Raw genomic sequence first — 19,207 nt, 5'->3', positions numbered from 1 at the left:
AGGTTGAACAAGTTTTTATGAGTCTGTTGACGGAAAAATTGAAATAAAAGGGACTTTTAAAGAAGAGACAGAAACAACCATTGAACAAAAGATCGCACAACACATTTTGTGGACATGTGGACGTGTTATCGTGAGGAGGTAAAGACCAGGTTACATGGTTGAGTTATAACAAGTTTGGGCGGGTGGGAGGTTGACAAAAAATTTTGAGGAATTTTTGTTTGAGCTAATAATGATGCGAAAGGCTTGTATTAGATTGAAAGCTAACAGAAAGTAGGAAATTTTTAAATAGGAAATTTTCGAATGTGGGACAAAGAGTTCCTCACACCGTGAAGGTTATTTAGGGAAATGATGTGTTGCGGAACTTGCATCCTAATGTCCATCTTCTGAAGGCATGTGAGATGGAAGTATCTCCGCCAGAGAGGATGGGACATTATGGTTCCACCCCGTGAGCTTTCACTACCCGGTCGCCTTTCGACCCATTCCCGTTGGTCAATACTCGTACCAACTCCCAGGAATGGGTCTGGCTCTGGGCTGATCAGCAGCTGGGTTACGCTTGACTGCCGAGAGGCGAATTGTCTTATTAGCGTGCAAAAAGGAGAAACGCGTATAAGACTCAAAGAGAAAAAGATAACAGATAAAACTGGTCCGAGAACCTGACAGGCTAGAGAAACGAAGAAAGTTCAACCTCCCTCGTAGTAGAAAGAGTTGTGATGGTAGAGCTAGAGTGGTGATGTGAGGCGTTCTTACGACGCCTAGGGGTTGAAATCTTTACGTTTGTCATGTGTGAGTATTGAGATCGAGGACGGGTCCAAGCAATCTGTCAGCGTCACCGCATGGCATCGCGTTAGGCCTGTAATGAAAGGACTAACGGATTTTTGGAAGATGATGCATGTTTGCATTTTCCTAGGGATACCCTCAAGGAGGCTAGTCCCTATGACAAAGAATCTGTGGCAGATCTTTGAGTTAGCAAGATCTTACAAGATGGTCACGTGGTGACTTACTCTGCGCTGCCCCTGACTGGATTCGTCGAGAGGTTTTATTGCCCTGGATCTGGTCCACAACTGTGGTAGATGGCAATAATGAGTGAAAATGTCAGCAGAGTGACAAATTTCATGGGATGCTGTTTGGTCAGCAAGAAGAGGAAGGAATCATCGGGAGGCTTACAAGAGCTGCTCCTGGAAATTCTACTTGCTCTCCCATGGACAGTCCTGAGGTTTGTGCGAATGCTTGCGTTTTTCTTAAGTTTAGGAGCGGATGGGTCCAAATGTATGTTTCGAAGGCGTCTGAGGACCATCGGCCTATTTGCCGGATGGTTTCATGCTCCATGCCGCTTTGTGCGAACGAGGTTGCTCCGCCAGCTCTGAGTGAGTGACCGAAACAAGTTTGATTGAAGATGGCCTGTAATTGTTTGATGAACCATGTGCGCGTCGGTTGGACTCCGTTTTCACGTATGACCAGCATTGGCTTGCACGGAAAGCATCTGTCACGCCAGACGGTGTAGAAAAGCAAGGTGTTTACCGGGCAGGTCGGGTTGCCTTTGCGGTTGACAATGGAGACCGGTGTCCCGTTAAAGTTGGGGTCGGCCTTGTGGTATGGCAGGTTGTAACACGCCACCGTTCCACAGGTGGAGAAGACGAGGGATGAGCGTCGGATGCATTTGCGCATGTTTTGTAGTTTTATCGAATCTGGGATGACTAGTTCCCCAAGGCAATGGAGAGCAGAGAAGCCTAGGGCTATGATTGCGTTGAAGAGGGCGTCGTCGAAGGTTGAATCGTACTCTTTGGCGCATGTATGCACGTCTCGAACGGTCATGGGGTTGGCTTGTTTGATTGGGAGGGAGAAAAGTTTTTGACACCTGCGCAAGGTTTTCTTGACTCGGTTGGAGTGTCTTGCCTGATCCACCCAAGGGTACCTTTCGCGGAAGCAGAACGCGATACCGGTTAGGTATTTCCCAACTGTCGAGGGTAACAGTTCCCGGGAGACAACAGAGATGAAGTGGCAGAGATTTGTTTCGTCGGGGTAGATAGGTTTGCTTTGCCCTTCGCAGAACTTTATGAAGCGTCTGGCTCCTGACTTGTATTTGGCTTTTGAGTTTGGTTCTAGATGGTTTCCGATGTTGTTCTTGTTCAATTCTTCTAGTTGTTGGAAGGAGAGTTTTTTGGTTTGTCGTTTAGCTTTGGCCATTTTGACTTTTGATGATCGATTGACCGGGTCGTGCCAGGAGGTGTCGGTGTGGCGTTTTCGGGGATCTTGTAGAATCAAAAATGAAATGAAGTTCTGAAAGGAGACGACATGAAATGATGGTACAGGTGGAAAATTTTGAAGGAAGCAGGAACAAACAAAAACAGAAAAAAAAATGGTAAAGAGGAGGCAGATTCCTTTAATTTTGAATTTCAAGTGAATGCAAGGAAAGAGCGGCTTGTGCTGCCACCAACCAGCAGTTCCGGCTGCGGCTCTAAGTTGGTAACCGTTACGTTTGGTACAAGCGCTTTGGTTGTGTCGGTCCAGAATCTAGAGATCGAGTTGGCCACTTTGTTGTTTTTGTTTGATATGTGACAGACTTTCACATCCATTTTGTTGTGGAGCATCAGTTCGACTGCGTATTTGAAAATTGTCCTGACTAGTGGTATAGGGTTATGTGAGCTGAACAGGTGTGATACTGATTCGTTATCTGTGAAGATGAGCACTCTTCGAGCTTTGATCCCGCCGCCAGCTTTATTGCTAAGGTAACGGCCAGAAGCTCAGCCCAGTAGATGTTACGGGCTGGGGGTGGCAGGGAGTAACTCCAACCTGCAGCTGTAGCAGGTCGCCATATGCCGAGACCAACTTGGCACGCGTCGCAGAAGAAGACGCAGTCGGCCGCTTTTAACGGCCAGTGAAGGGATTCCAGGATGAGCCTACCTTCCCAGGCCTCAAGGGCGTCAGCGAGCCAATTGAGGTCTTCTTTATTGGTTCGATTTAGCGGGATGTGGGCGCTGCAAATGGATTTGCCGGAGGTCTTGTCCCACAAGGATTGGATTGCCCATCTTCCCAAGGGGAAGATGTTCAAGGCCCAATTCGCCCATCCTGTCAATTGTTGCCATTCAACCAACGGATGGGAGATTTTTGACGTGAAGGAGCGTAAAGCCTTGATGAGTTCAATGTGTTTGTTGATAGATAGGGAGATCAACAAGTCTTCACAGTTGATTGTGTGCCCAATGACTTCAAGCACAGGACCTGAGAGCTGTTTTTCCCAGGCCCACAGAATGCCAATGAAGTCAAAGAGGGTCAAGAATTTTGCTTGATTTGTTGGGATGCGTTGACCCTGGAACATGACAAGTTCGGAGGCTAGGTTTGTGCCCCAGGAGTCATCCATGTATGCGTTCAACTCTGTGATGTTGAACACATGGAAAGCAATCCACAGAACAAGAGAAAAGAATGCTGTGGTGAGCAAGATCTCTACTTAAGCAAAAAAATTAAAAATTGTGTGAAAATTCGTATTTTTGGTCAAAGGCAAAATTATGATTGAAGTTATTAGTCATCAAGGGTATCATAGTTGATTCATAATCCTCATTTCATTATCTTTCAAATCATATATTTACACAAGCAATTGATAAGACCATTTAAGAGTGAAGAAAAATTCGAAAAGATCAATAAAAATAGTATAAGAGTGAAAATCAAATTAAAGGGATTAGTAAGAAGGGATTTGAGGAAGAAGAACATTTAGTTTGGATCTTAAGGAATGGAAACTGTTATGAAAAGAATGAAAGAAGAAGAAGAATATTAAGAAAGTTGAAGGAAAATTCGAAAATATGGGTATGAAAGGCTGGAAAGTGGTTTTTAGGTTATTATTATAAGAGGCATTGGTTCAGGAAGGTTTTATTGTGAAAGGGAAGGACAACATTAGTCATCAGCAACTTGGATCATGAGGATTGATAAGGGAGGTGTGAAGTTATTCAAGAAAAGGGAAATTTCGAAAAAGGGTACTATGGTATTAATTCCTGTGTAGTGATGTCATTGATGGATTGATTGCGCCAAGAGTTTTTCAGATTGATTTTAGTGCTGTGTGATTGATTGGAGTGCTGTGGAATGATCTTTTGATAGGAGAAAAATCATTATTAGACGTGAAAATAGTCAAAATTCGTCAAAAATGGAGGTCTTTAGTCAATTACATATGGTAAAACTTGTCAGAATTGGGTATGTGATAGTTCATTCGACGCAGAATCATTGATTTCATAATGTACAATCTTTAAATCATTAGTAACGGAGGAGTAGTGAAAAATTTATAAGGCAACAAAGAAACTGGAGTGAATTTTGAATTTGGAGGTTACATGTGACATTTACATGACAAAACTTTATTTTCTTAATCTTTACAACTCAATAACTTATTCATCACACATCAGAAATAGGTGATATGGGGGTGATAAATGATCAGAATCACGAGGGCTATCAAATGAGCTATAGTAATTAAAAATTGAACAACTTTACAAAAAATTCGTAATTCCAAAAATGGATTTCAGCTATGAATATTAGGAAAAACTCACCTGTATTCATCATAAGAAGATCTTTTCATCATTTATTCACATCAATTGATCAAATTCACGCCTTGAATCATTACAAACAATAATAATAATGACATCATATGGTTACATTGGAGGATTTTCTGTTGATTTTGAGGGTTTTTGAGGGTTTTTGGAGGTTGTTGACCATTTTTGAAGGTTGTTAGAGGGATATATACTATTGTTAAGGATTTTACGGGCCTTTGTTCCCCTTTTTACTCATCTTATACTTTTGTTAGAGTGTTTTTAATCATCATTAAATTACTTTAGCAGTACTAAGTTCACTAAATTGCCCCTTTACATCAAAGGAGAGATTTCTTTACGTGTGATAAGACTATAAGTCTTCATTGGAATAACAATCAAACTGATTGTTGCTTTTTGCTAGTAATTAAAGTTGTGTTTTGTTGTGCTCAGATTGGAATAACACTACAATAGTGTTGAGATTTCTTTATTTCTAAAAATCACGGGAATAATACTTGAATTAAGTATTGAGACAAATTTCTCTGGTGCCTTATCCCAAAGAATTCAGCAAAACCCCGTGTTGATTCTTTCAAAGAGGCAGTCTTAGGCAAATTCTACTAGTTAGTTATATTAGTAGATTATCCCTCTTGAAGCTCTGTAAAGCTCTTGTTGAGCTTTAAGTTCTACAATGTGCACCAAAGTTTCGGAGAACTTGAGCAACAGAAGTTCACATTTCTATCTGCGTGGAGAGCCTTACCAATTCTCACCACTTGGCAAAGTTGCCACTGCAAGGAAGCTGGCAGGATACGGAACGCACCATCGACGTCCGACTTCCAAATCAGAACCTTGTGATTGGATTGACGATGAATTAGGAGATGAGGAATGAATGATGCCACGGAGTCTAGGTCGATTCGTATTTTTTCTTTGTTGATGAGATCGTTGGGTGAAGGTTTGCCAAATGACATGTTTGTACATGTTCTGACTTTGCCTGAATTCGGGTTTGTCGCCAGGCAGAGCGGGGAGACTTTTATCCCAGGTAAGAGAGTATAGAACCGAGGTGAGTATCTGCCCGCCTTGACTTCTTTGTTGCGGGATTTTTCTAAGATTTTCTCGGCTTTGGCTCCAGAGGCGTGGTTGAAGTTGTCCACTGTCTCGTCCGAAGGCATTGCCGACAAAGGCCAGAATCCTTCCGTGAGCCCTAGCACGACGGAATCAACTAGAGGTCTGTTTTGGTGGTTTTTGAGAAGAGCAACGAATTTATCGATTTTTATTGGGCAAGTGATTTTGAATAAGTCTGGCCTGCGTTTGATAGCGTAGGCTGCTAGGGGATCGGATGATAGAGGGGGAGCGGAAGGTAGGGGTTCAGCGTGAAGGGATGATTTGACTGAGGCAGAGTATCCTCGAGATAAACTGTCAATTTCCAACCCGCGAAGGAACCGGCGGTTGTTGGGCTCATTTGTGAGTGCTGCTTCCTTGATGAGTGCCATTGCATCCATCCTTGTTGCACATATTGTGTATTCTGTCGCACTCAGCGTCTGAATGGGGACAAACGCCAAGATTCCAATTAATGCATATTTGATCAGCAATAGGAAGCCCTTTGGCGTTCTTGACGGTGTAGTTGGGCTTGTTGCGACGCCCTCGAGGTTTTTTGGGTTGTGTCGCTCGTGCCGTTGCTCGTGGAGAAGATATTGACTCTTGGATGACTGTTCGTGATACTGCAGGCGTTTTCACGGTGTTGCGCGCGGAGCGAGAGAACCAACTAGCGGCACTGTACAAGATCTGGTTGTCAATGCCTCGGAGACTATCATGGGTGTAGTCTCCCCAAACCAGCCATGGCCGGGAGGCGAATTCTTTCCGTAACTCGACGTCAAAGTCTCTGACATCTTTCCAGTTGAATTTGGCCTGGAACAAACCTGGTAAGCTGAAGATGTAATCGAAATACTTCTTGATGAAAATTGCCGCGGGAGGAAAGGCTGTGATATACGCATGACAAGCCACAGACATGAGATCTTTCCAGTGGTCGCTGTTGGTGATCTCTTTGGGAGGCGCTCCATCAATGCTTTTGAGCTTGCCGGCGTCATTAACTTTGAGAAAAGCTTCCGAGGGCGCAGAGGAGGAAACTTCGCCGTATAATTTCCGTAAATCGATGAAATTATACTCCAACAAGTCTTTGGTGAGACAGTTGTGCCAGTTGGCTGGGCGGTTACCGCAGGAGTTAAATAGGGAGACAAATTTCTTGATGTTTGACTTGTATTTGATAGTGATTTTTTGAATTTGCGAAGAGAGAGGGGTAAAAGCTTTGGGGGACAGATGCTTGTTGTGAGCCAGAAATGGGATCTCATCGTCATTGTCCCCTTTGCTTCCAGAGTTGGCTGGTGCCCCAGAGGCAGCCGGTGCTGGCGGAGGCGTGTAGTCTCCGTCTGAAGATGAGCTTGACGAGGATGAGGACGAAGGTGGCGAGTTGTGCCTTCTTCGCTTAGGGTTATCGATGAATGGACAAGCCAGACGTTTATCAGCAACATTGGATGCCGGTTTCGGCGCCAATCTGTCGGCCAGGCTGATGGTTGGCTGGATGATAAGCTTCTTGGCTTGAGATCCTCCAGCAGTTGGTTGCCGAGGGGATGAGACCCGCAACGCCAGAGGAATGTCGGCTCCTCGAAGGACTCCGTCATCCTGGTTAGATGGAGCCCGTCGGCGGTGCCGACGTCGATTTTTCTTTTTCCCTGGGGAGGGAGGGGTTCCTGGTGAAGGGAGTCTTGGTTGGAAAGGCGGTGGTGAGGCCGATGGAAAAGTTGGCTCAGCCTGATGGTGCAAACCTCCTGCCGGGAACATGGAAAGATCTTCCAAGTTCTGGTTAGGGTCAGACGTTTTGAACCCAGCCGGAAGTTGTTTCCCAATGAAACCACAAGGTGGCCGGTAGTAGTCGGCGTCCAAGGATGGTCTAAATTTTCGGCGGAGAACGTAGGGTTTCTCCGCCATAGGGTCGGCACCTGGTGGGAGCTCATCCACCGTGCCGTATTCAATTCGGCGTTGGGCGTGGTCGAGCGCGATTGCGACTCGTGCCACGGCTGACCAATGATATATGAAGTCGTGGGACGATGGGTCGTAGACCTTCGCAACCTGGTCACGAAGTTCGCCCATCGACATGGCTGTGCTGCCACCCACAATGTCATAGTTGGTGAGGATTGCATCGATAGCTTTGAAACGATCTTGTACCAAGTTTGCCTCAGCGATCATAACTTGTGAGAGAAGTATTGTGAAAAAGAAGGCCTTTGCTTAAGGTAGACTTTTTAAGCAAAAAGAAATGATTGTCGCGATGATAATTGTGCGGACTCTTTCTTCCTTTTTCAACAAAAATTTTTGAGGAATTTTTGTTTGAGCTAATAGCGATGCGAACGGCTTGTAGTAGATTGAAAGCTAACAGAAAGTAGGAAATTTTTAAATAGGAAATTTTCAAATGTGGGACAAAGAGTTCCTCACACCGTGATGGGTATTTAGGGAAATGATGTGTTGCGGAACTTGCATCCTAACGTCCATCCTCTGAAGGCATGTGAGATGGAAGTATCTCCGCCAGAGAGGATGGGACGTTATGGTTCCACCCCGTGAGCTTTCACTACCCGGTCGCCTTTCGACCCATTCCCGTTGGTCAATACTCGTACCGACTCCCAATATACCTTGAAACATATCCATCTTCATCTTCAGCTTAATCACCTCCTTACTGTGCATATGTATGTTGTGATTCCTGTCTACAAGATTCTATTTGTACTTGGATATAGATGTAATTTTCTCTTGTTTCCATATAACAATTGATCTTTTTACACCTGATCAGTGCGTTGTCAAGCCTTTCCTCCAAGGTCTGAATCCTGTCAAGTCAATGATGATAGATTGTTAACCTTGTAAAATCAGTATGAATACATGCATTCTGCCTTATGTTTAAGTTGTACCAATTTGTTTGATAGTAAGTAAAGTCTTGCTTTAGAGGCGGGCTCGCCCGCCTAAGGTCTAGTTTGTTAGTGTTTTTGCACCACGCTGCGGCTGCCGTGGTGCATTTCGGTATTCTGGAGCCATCCGTGAAAATCACAACGTGCTCCAGTGTCGCTGTGAGTTTGTTGGCCTCGGTCTTGGCGAGTCCTTCATTTTCTTGGATGATTGTGGTGTAGTTGGTAGGGCGGGTTAAGATGTCGGTTGGGTCGAGAGGTATCTGGTGGATGAACTCGGCCAGTTCTTCGCAGACGGGATGTTGGAAAAACCTGTGGAATGGGTTGTGATGCCACTTCGGTTTAGTATTTTGTGCCTGCTTGACAAACCCATAAATGGGTGAACTGGAGTCGTATCTTCGGGGGGATAAGGTTAGCGTCATGAGTCAGAAAAATCCCTGGGGTTGTTGATAAACCTCCCAGCGCTGCTCTCGCACTAGTGTTATCAATTGCCACAAGGTTCCAAATTTTCTCGTCTTGCGGTGTACATACGCTTTCTTGCGCTAAACCCACGTTACTTTTGATGCGTACGGGCTTATCCTTTACCCCGGCTGTATCGATATGGCGAAACTTCAGGGTCACTTGGCGATACCTGGAACAAGAAGACAAGCCGTCTGGGTTGCTACAGATGAGAGAGAGAAGGATCTCAAGGGGCTCTTTTCAATGCACGAATTGAGCCTTCTATAAATCGTTGTGTGCTGGTGCCATCGCATCAAGCCTCTTTTCTCCCTGTTCATCCTCATCTCAAAAATTTACGCATAGTGTACATTTCTTTCAACTTCTCAAAACTTTAGGCTTATCCAGGCTTATCCCCCGCTTGCGGTAGACTACGATTCATCGAAGCCCATTCTCATCGCTTGTTCAGATCGCCGTAGACTCTGATTTGTCGGATCCCTTTCATTTCATCATTTGGGCTCTAGTTCCAACTTTGTACAATTTCAACTTACTGCACAAAACACTTGACCATACATAAGATAAACCCCACTGAGCTCGATTCAGATATCATCCCATAATGAGGCTTTTCATTCAATGGCTCTCATTGTCAATAGGAGGAGTATTGTGCGGAAGTCAAGTCTTAGCTCGCTCTTTTACGTCGGACAATCAGTTCTCGAATCTGTCCGCTTCACCTCAAAACGGCACTGACGGGCAAGAGCTGGCTACTCGCTGCGCTAATCTACGGCAACTGGTCCCGGCTGCCATCAAGAAACACAAAATTGAAGTCTATGTTTCAGACTTACACAGTGAAACCATTTCAAATGATTTCTTGTTGGTGCGACTGATTCAATACTTATTTTCAATTGGCTACATGATTTTTTTGAAATATTGCAGCTTCCAGTAACTTTTCCGCATCATCTCCGAACACAGTGCCATTCAGGGAGGTGATCCCCAACTTACCAAAGTTCTGTAGATTTGGTGAGCCCAACGTCAAGTCGAGATAAGGTTGACGTCCTACTGATTCATGAAACTCATGATTATCAGGAGGCTATTTCAACACTTCGAGCACCAGTCGTGTTCAATTCGAGGTTTGGTTACCTTTGGAAGACTGGAGTGGTAGATTTGCATTTGTCGGGAATGGAGGAAGTCAGTCTTTCATCTATTTGATGTTGCAAGCTCACAACTCAAAGACGATTCCTTCGTGCAATTTCTTCTAAATCTAGATTCTGGGAGGGTGAATTATCCAGAGTGAGCCCTTCTCAGACAATGATTGTAGATGAAGACTGTGCTCACCTGCATTGCTCCTATTCTTGAACGTTCGGGTAAATGATAGCATGGTAAGTCGTACCCATTTTCCCAGCTCATATACTGCGTCCTCTCTGGCAGGTATTGACCCATTTTCATCACTTTCTAGGCAGTCCCGCTGACAAAATACAAGTTCGCAGTCGCATCGACGAACACTGGACATGATGGCATGGAGTTCGATGGTACCTTCGCCATTTCGAATGGAGAAACACGTCACGATTTTGGGTATCGTGCGGTCCACCTTAGTACCATATTTTCCAAATCAGCTGTGAAGCACTTTTACGGCAAACCAGCGAACAAGAACTACTGGCTGGGTTCGTCTTTTCACTATTTTGTCCATTTTCCACGATCTCATCATCTGCGCTCTTGAGCTGAAGAAATACTTTGTATACAGGTTGTTCTTCAGGAGGCAAGCAAGGTCTGAAAGAAGTGCAAGCCTATCCCAAAGACTTTGATGGTGTACTTGCAGGTGCAGCAGCGCAATGGTGGACTCATCTGTAAGTTTTTCATTTCCTCACTTTGCTGTGCATCATAGCCATTTGACTCAGCGTCAATTCATGCAGGAATGGATGGATGGTGGAATCTAACCTGCGCAATTCACCAATGAAGGAAGGGTTCATGAATATAAGCGATTGGGCGCTCGTCCATGAACATACCTTGACCCAATGTGATATGTTGGATGGGGTCAAGGATGGGGTCATTGATAATCCGCTAGTCTGCAAGCCAACGTTCGAATCACTTCAGTGCTCCCAAGTCAATTCACATAAATCGAGTAGCAGTGAAACGATACCACCAAAATGCTTGACTTCGAAACAAATATCCGTAGTACGATCTGCTTTTGAAGATTGGGTGGATGGAGATGGAACCTTCCTCTTTCCGAGTTATACGCATGGCTCTGAGTTCTTCGCAAGAGCCGGTATGTTCATGCCTGCGGTACCATTCCCAGTGGCAACGGATTTTTTCAAATATCAAGTCATGGTGAGTCGACTCATTACCAATAACATCGTCTTTCGAAGTTAATTGACGTGAAATTTCTTTGATATCATCAAGAATCTTACCAGTGTTACCAGGGACAACAACTTCACCTCAAAAGGCATCATTGAGATGCTTTCCGTCGCAGATCAAACAGACCCTGGGAAGTGCAATGCAATCGATGGTAACATCTTACCTTTCATCCAACGTGGGGGGAAATTGATGACTTATACTGGAATGTCTGGTCAGTACAAATCTGTACCAGCGGCTCTTCCGCTACTATCACCACTGATACTTGGTTTCTGCTCTTCCTAGATCCCCTGATCCCCAGCCGTTCTGTAAGTCACACCGGCAGCTTTGAAACATTTTTGGTCTCCAAACTTTGATGATTTCACTAATCCGATCTGAAAATACATTAGTCTATATGGTACCACGGTCAAGTCAAAAAGGCGTTGGGACGAGATCCAAGAGAGTCTTACAGACTATTCCCAGTTCCTGGTAACTACTGATTTCATGCCCTCATCAGTCCTTTTAAGAACTCGGAATTGATTTGCTCTCTTTGGTCAGGTATGGGTCACTGTGGGGGAGGACCGGGTGCTTCAAGCATAGGCGCAGCTGGACAAGGAGTGTTTCCTCCAACTGACATGATGCAATCTTCCAAGTTTGACAGCAAGCACGACATGGTCTTGGCGCTAATCGAATGGACCGAAAATGGGAAGGCTCCGGATCACATGATCGCAGCAAAGTTCAAAAATGATCAGAGGGCTGAAGGGCTTCAGTTTCAAAGGAAGTTATGCCCATGGCCATTGGTTGGTCTCAATTCTTTCACCCGTACTCAAGACTTTCTGCTTATATAATTCCATGTATCTGTCTGTAGGTTTCAAAATATGATGGGCGCGGTAATCCAAATTCTCATCATAGCTTCAAGTGTCAAGAACAGTAAGAATCGACCTAAGCTAAATATACGAAAGGCCAAGTGTGTTGGCTGAAGTCTCTAGCGGATTTAAGGAGTGAACAAGCTCTATTGCGATAAAAAGACATGGTCATCCAGTAACCAGTGTACAATAGATCAGTAAACAGTGTATGTTAATCCAGTAAGCAATGTATAATAAATCAGTAACCGTGTGCAATAAGATCTACCTGTCTCAGTATGAAGGACATGACAAATGAACCCAACATTGACAGTATGGCCATTGATGTGATCAAAACTAGAGGTCCAAAGTTGTATCATTAATTCATAAGCTCAAAAGAAAATGATTAAGCATTACATGATTCCCAGCTGAGCTTGATCTTGATATCCAGTGTCAGATTGGGGTTTTCTTTTCATCAAAACTAAATTTTTGTATGAGCCCAATCCCTCCCGCTTCAGGTTATGGGCTCAGCGCCAACACTACATGCCTTGATGTCCTTGACTTCAATTGAGATTGGTAATCTCAGCGCGTCTCTTCTTTCACGTTATGATTTTCTTTGATTACTTCATCTTTTGGTTATGTAAGATTGTTAATGATGTCATCATGTTAGAGTTCTATAAGAGTAAATCGTTGTTCATTGTTTTAACTCTTTTTCTCTTATCAAACTTATATTTTACAATCTTCATTACTTCAGATTGTTATTTTCTCTTGATCAGTGTGCAGCTTGGTTTACAAAGCTGACACCTTGAACAATCTTAGGTGTAAGTTGTTATGTTGTTTGTTTTACTTATTTATGGAAATCAAACTTATATTTTACAATCTTCATTACTTCAGATTGTTCTTTTCTCTTGATCAGTGTGCAGCTTGGTTTACAAAGCTGACACCTTGAACAATCTTAGATTGATTCATAGTTCAATTGGTTATGAGCCCAGCTCTCTAGCTGTATTGGGAAACCTTCACCATCACATCTTGCTACACACCACGAGAAGCTTAATTTTTTTTTTGCTATTGCACACAAATTCTGATTGATTCAAGAAACTACCACACTTTCAACGCACACCACACTTCATTTTGATCACCTCAATTATTCCATCATGTCATCTGAAGCACGCTTACGCATTGTCAAACTCGACGACAACAATTACCCTGAATGGAAGGGTGATATCACCGGAGCCTTAATGTCGGCTTCACTCAATGAGTTCATTGACCCTGAAGCAGAACCACCTCCAGAACCTGAAGGTTTGGTCTCACGAGAACAAAAAGTCACTTACGATTTGTACGTTATGCGTCAACGTAAGGCTGCGGGTATTATGTTCAGTCATATGACTCAACAATACCGTATTATTGTCGAATCTGAAGGGTTCATCTATCAACCTCTGAAGATCTGGCTACTTATGAAAGAGAAGTTTCAAGCCACCACCTCTAGTAGTAAAGGTCAAGCCTACTCTACTTTTACTAGAATCATGTTCACTTCCCTTGACAAGTATATCAAAGAGACTTGATCTGCGCTTGCGACTATGCGCGCGTGCGGTGTGAACTTCACCGATGATCTTCAAGAACTGATTGGTGAAACTATAGTCGGCAAACTTCCAAATTTGATGGAGATGACAATTTCTCTGTTCAATACCAAACGTCCCTTGAAAACAAAGGTAGTTCTTGATGTCATGGACTCCTATCTTGTTGATTACAATGAACGTCATCGTCGTGATAATGCCACTGCATCAGCAACTATTGCTAATCGTCCGCAACAACCAGCTCGATGTTTTCCCTATCCTACCTGTTTGAACGGGCGTCATAATCCGGCTGTCAGAGGACACAAACCTGAACAATGCTATCAAGCATTTCCTGAACTTTGACCAGCCAACCCTGCACCTGTGTCAAGAAGTCGAGCGACGACAGCTGTTCTACAAGCCGCCTATCTAGACGACGTTATTGAAACTACCGCTCTGTCCTGCTGTGCCCCTACTGATGATGGAATCGTCTTACTCGACAGCGCTTGCTCTGACCATATGGTTTCTAACATCAAGTTATTCACCAACTACGTCAAAGCTAAATCTGATGTATCTCTCGCAGATGGGAGTGTTATTCACATTGCCGGTAAAGGCGACATCTTGTGTAACTCTTTTGGTGGAAACATTGTCTTGCAAGCCTATCACGTTCCCAACTTAGGATCACCACTAATCAGCATGGGTTGTCTATTCAATGACGGTTATCCACTTTTTCATGATAAAGGTATAGTCATCTTGACTAAGGAAGGCTATGCTGGATTCAGCGGTCAAATCAGGAATCAGGTCATAGAATTGGACATTATCTTAGGCTCGTCATCTACTTCTTTTATTTGCAATAAAACAACAGTGGCTGATTACAGCATGCTACACAGCGGATCAGGTCACACAAACACTCACCGACTTCAACTAATGTATGGAGTTAAGGCACCTGATGACTGGTTTTGTGAAGACTGTGTAATTTCTAAGGGTCATCGTCTTCTGTATCCCAGTTCAATCCCAAAAGCTACCTTTCCTCTTGAAGTTGTTCATAGTGACCTTAGTGGAAAGATTTCAACTGTGTCAGAAGGAGGAGGTTTATATTACTTTGAATTGACGGATGCTTTCACAAATTATAAACATGTGTATATTTTTAAAGCAAAATCTGGAACTTTCTCTTATTTTATGAAATTTAAAGCTGAAGTTGAAACCTTTCATAACCGCAAAATTGTGAGCCTTGTGAATGATCAGGGTGGAGAGTACATGTCAAAGGAATTTCGTGAAATGTTGGAAGAAAATGGTACAACCTCTTACTTGAGTTCGCCTTACACTCCACAGCAGAATCCTGTATCCGAGCGCGGTAATAGAACAACCACTGAGGAAGCTTGTGTGCTTTCGCGACATTCTAATTTGCCTATTTCTTTTTGGGCTGAGGCTGTTAGCACGGCAGTATTCTTGGGAAACGTAACTCCAATGGCTGAGATCAACAATCAAACTCCATACGAATTATGGCATGGTAGAGAGTTTGATGTATCTCGTCTTGAACCTATTGGATGCAAGGCTTATGTACTCATTTCAAAGAAATTTCGGAAAAAGTTTGATGCTACATCCGCACCTGGTATTTTATTAGGTTATCAACTTGGAATGAAAAACTACAGGATCAAACTTGACACCAGTGAAACTGTCTACTCTCACAACATTGTTTTTAATGTTAATTCTTTTCCTGGTCTAATCAATTCCACTTCTGACATCACCGATTTCACTGAGTCAGAGAAAGTGGCATTGACGTACAGTGGGTCTCATCAAAGCCCAACTACCCCGCGCCCGCAAAGCAAAATTTCAAGTTTGAGATGAATTATACACACCTCATAATTACATAGCACACATTTTAATAAGCTTAATGGGCTCGGGGGACCTATCTCATTCTAATCCTATGAGGATGGACGCGTGCGAGGCAAAAAAATTTTTTTTTAGACATTTGGGCAATATTTCGAACCGAGCACATTTAAACACATCCTTAGGCTTACTATATGGGTACCAGAGGGTAATATATGGCTTTAAACTTGGTAAAAGTGGGTTCCCGAAGCGGAATCCAACCCCAGATCAGTCAAATTGCATGGTGAAAATGACTTTTTTCACTGATTTTCGAGGTCCTCAGAGGCCAAAATTTTGAACCCCCTACGGGGGGGGTAGTTGGGGTAGTTGGGCTTTGATGAGACCCACTGTATTCTCCCAGCACTTCCCTTAATCCATCAACAACACCGGTTAATACACCACCTGACACACCCCCGAATCCTTCACCTAGTCAAAAACAATATCCTGGAAACGTCTTACCTGAAGTTTCCTTGCAGATAGAAGGTAATGACCATTTGGTAAGGCAAATTGAAACGGAGGAGTCACCAAATCAACTTGTACCCTATGTCACTCCAATGCAGATTGAGCCAGTACCAGAAATTCCGAATCCACCAATATCTCTTCCAATCATGCCAGTTAAACACTCTTGGGATTGGCAATCGTCTTCAATACCAGAAATACACGATATTACCAGTGCTATCAATGAGGCAAACATTTTACCACCAGATTCAAAACGTCATCGATCCACCTGTGGCTACCTGACCCTACTGTATGACCCCAATAAAAAACAGGTATTTTTCAGCGGAGTCACACCCTACTCTTGCAGGCAGATTCTCAGACGTACCAGACAAATCTAGAGCCTCATTCCTCTACAAGTTTTTGACCTGCCAGACGAGTCTGCAAGCACATAAACCACTCAGACTCGCTGGTCCACTCATAAGACACGTCTGGCCACGTCCCAGAATCAACAAGTCATCTCCACCCGCCAGATCAGTCTGCCTCGCTGATCCAGATCAGTCTGCCTCACTGATTCTACATACACAAGTACGACCTTCACTTCCAAGGGCCAAAAGCTGAAAACCTTTGACTTTGCGTACCCTCAAAACCTCACCCTCAAAACCTCACCCTCAAGAATTCAATATCAAACACGAATCAACAACAAATCTTTCTCAAAGGCACTCATTCTTATCATTCAAAGACAATAAAACTCGAAGATTCTTTCAAAATCAACAAAGAAGATTCAATACTTCACTGACTCATGATTGCTAATCTCAAGAACAAACCAAACCAAATTTTATTAACACTTGGACTTGACCGACTCAAACCATCCTCGTGCATGGGAGGCTACAAAACTCAAGAACAACCAAAAACTGAATAAGAATACACTACACAAAGGTAGTATCGATCATTCACAAATTTCTTCATCCTTGTCAAATTCACTTTCATCATATATCAACATTTCCCCAATTAACTCATTTATATCCGCGTCTTCACCATCTTCTCCCAGCAACAAGTCCTGCTCCACAATCTCTAGGTTATCAAGTCCCAAAGCTTCAACACTAGGAGCATTCACGATTCCCTCCCACATCTGTTTTGATCGCCTTACGATCCCTCCCCACCGGCCAACAAGCGCTTCAGTCTCCTCCACTGAAGATTGGGTGTATTGACAGGTATTCCAAAGCAGTCTCACAATTCCAGAGTTCCAAGCTAACCACCTCTGGGCGTGAGACCGGCGTAGATTGACATACAAAGTCTTTAATACTCCAATATTCTCATCCCATACATCCTTTGACACACGCTGCCCTCCCTGAACAAGCTCTATCAGTGCTCTTCCACCATTATCTACATCCCATTCTAGGTTGTATCGACAAAACGTAAGTCCATCTATCAACATTTGTAGTCTCAGTACGAGATCAACTGCTTACCACTATTACATAGTTCTTGGATGGCCTCGATCTTTTCCTTGGTCCGAAGCGCTGCAAGAACTATTTGTTGGGTTTCACGACCGATTCGACGAATTTCCTCACTACTGCTCCGGTACTTCAAGTATGCTTGTATCCCCTCCACGGTTCCTGAGTCTATGGCCCATCTCTCGGATGGGTGTGACAAAGCCCCCACATTCCAGAACGGGTCTTCACACGGTAGCAGCTTGGCAGCGTCCATTGTAGGACACGTTAGTTGACTCACAGGCGTAATTTCATTATATTGAGTAACTTTTTTCCGATAAGTTTCCCATTTCTTTTTAAAACTCAAGTGCTTCTTAGTCATCCCTTGTTTCAAGCTCTGTTGTATCTTGGTACCTAGTCATCACTCATCGCAACAGCACAAAGCATCATGAGTGAAATTTAAATTTGATCATTTATGAAATTATAATTCTCCTCATATGAGTATTGAACATACCCTGCCCGTTTCTATCCCACTTCTTCTGCGCCTCAATAATTCCAACTTTTGCTTTGTAAAGCTTCATCTTAGCTAGCCTAATGTTGATGAGAGCACGTGCCTTTGGGTCTATAACCACATTGAGTTGATATGATATATACACAGGGTAAGATGAGAGAAACACAAACACACCAGTTGCCTTTCGGATATCACGAAATTCTGGATTCCCAAGTTCCTCGGCAACGCTATGTATAGCCTTCTCAATTTTGACAATTGAGGCTGGCAATGTCACCAAATCCGCTCTCTCAGTATCTGTCTGATTCCGCCGACGCTTTTTCCGTAGGCTGGACAATTGGTTACTATCAAATTAAGCATGATCAGCAAAAAAATATTTGAAAAGTATTATACAATTCACAAACTTACTGGGCATCTCTCAGTTTCTCCTCGAGTTCGAGCAAGGAAACCAACTTCTGTTCCAGTTTCTGCAGAGACTCGTCTTCCATAGCAGTCAATTGACAGTGCTTTTGGTGTTCCCATTGTGATGCAAAGTGATCCTTTGTGTAATTGATATTTCCGGACTGCAGCCTCTCTAAAGCATATTTTGCTTCTTGAAGTGTTTTCTCGGCAGTACATAATTTTGAAGAAGTCAATTGGACTTGATGATTTACACAGCACCAATCAGATTTGATTGATGATGGATGATAAACAACAACTCACCTGCATTGAGACTCAACATCTTGTTGCGATGGCATGTCTTCAAACTGATACTGTCAATTCGATGCTGCTTCGAAGCGTACCTGTTCACACTAACCAAAGGCGATATACCACTCCAGTTGCGCTCCAATCCCTCACCATCCGAGAGACCAAAGCCAGGGTTGAGCCTTGGATTATAACAAAGTTGGCACGCCCAATTATGGACATATGAGTGGAACGCACTTGTCCCTAATTTTATAGCCTTTCTTGCACGTTCTTCTTTGAAAGTCTTGTTCTGAAAGACTTGGCAGAACTTTAAGTGATAGTTTTCAAGGACTATTGGTTCAAAGAACGTACCTTAATCAGACTTTTTGCTAATGTGCAGCCAATATTGTAAAGCACAGCAACCCGTTTTTTAGGCTTCGCTGACTCATCAATTCGTTTAAATAGCTGGTCCATCAATGCTAGAACGTAGTATTGCCTATGTGAACCCGATGTGAGAATAAAGCCAACTTGAGGGATTTGAATAACAAACCTCTCTCCCGTTTGAACCACGTTTACGTAACTGAGGATGTGATCATGTTAACAGGCCATTCCAATAAGGCCTGTCTCATCACATCCTTTCCATGTGGTACCACCTCTATGGTCGGAAGCAGCCGTGTGCAAAGCAGCACATGGGTCCTGAAGACACAAAAATT

The 19,207-nt window shown here is 43.5% G+C and overlaps 3 protein-coding genes across 3 annotated transcripts; 2 read left to right on the top strand and 1 right to left on the bottom strand.

Annotated features, from left to right (window-relative positions):
* Positions 1–9,488: 9,488 nt before the first annotated feature.
* MELLADRAFT_91750 (uncharacterized protein) lies at positions 9,489–12,131 on the top strand (the record flags this gene model as incomplete). Its single annotated transcript, XM_007414763.1, has 13 exons — positions 9,489–9,742; positions 9,813–9,889; positions 9,956–10,057; positions 10,135–10,159; positions 10,245–10,248; positions 10,326–10,530; positions 10,611–10,713; positions 10,765–11,194; positions 11,267–11,432; positions 11,504–11,526; positions 11,608–11,686; positions 11,756–11,997; positions 12,066–12,131. The coding sequence occupies 13 exons, from the start codon at positions 9,489–9,491 to the stop codon at positions 12,129–12,131; spliced, it is 1,776 nt and encodes a 591-aa protein (XP_007414825.1).
* A 1,062-nt stretch (positions 12,132–13,193) lies between these two features.
* Positions 13,194–13,955, top strand: MELLADRAFT_110547 (uncharacterized protein; the record flags this gene model as incomplete). The annotated part of the gene is made up of 2 exons (XM_007414764.1): positions 13,194–13,533; positions 13,678–13,955. 2 exons carry the CDS (start codon positions 13,194–13,196, stop codon positions 13,953–13,955), a joined length of 618 nt encoding a protein of 205 aa, XP_007414826.1.
* A 3,810-nt stretch (positions 13,956–17,765) lies between these two features.
* On the bottom strand, positions 17,766–18,675 carry MELLADRAFT_57258 (uncharacterized protein; the record flags this gene model as incomplete). The annotated part of the gene is made up of 4 exons (XM_007414677.1): positions 17,766–17,945; positions 18,009–18,175; positions 18,240–18,471; positions 18,534–18,675. The coding sequence occupies 4 exons, from the start codon at positions 18,550–18,552 to the stop codon at positions 17,797–17,799; spliced, it is 567 nt and encodes a 188-aa protein (XP_007414739.1).
* Positions 18,676–19,207: the final 532 nt, after the last annotated feature.

The sequence above is a fragment of the Melampsora larici-populina genome, assembly GCF_000204055.1.
Source record: "Melampsora larici-populina 98AG31 unplaced genomic scaffold MELLAscaffold_45, whole genome shotgun sequence".
Lineage (NCBI taxonomy): Eukaryota > Fungi > Basidiomycota > Pucciniomycetes > Pucciniales > Melampsoraceae > Melampsora > Melampsora laricis-populina.
The sequence above is the reverse complement of the archived record's forward strand: the minus strand, read 5'-3'. Positions and strand labels throughout refer to the sequence as shown.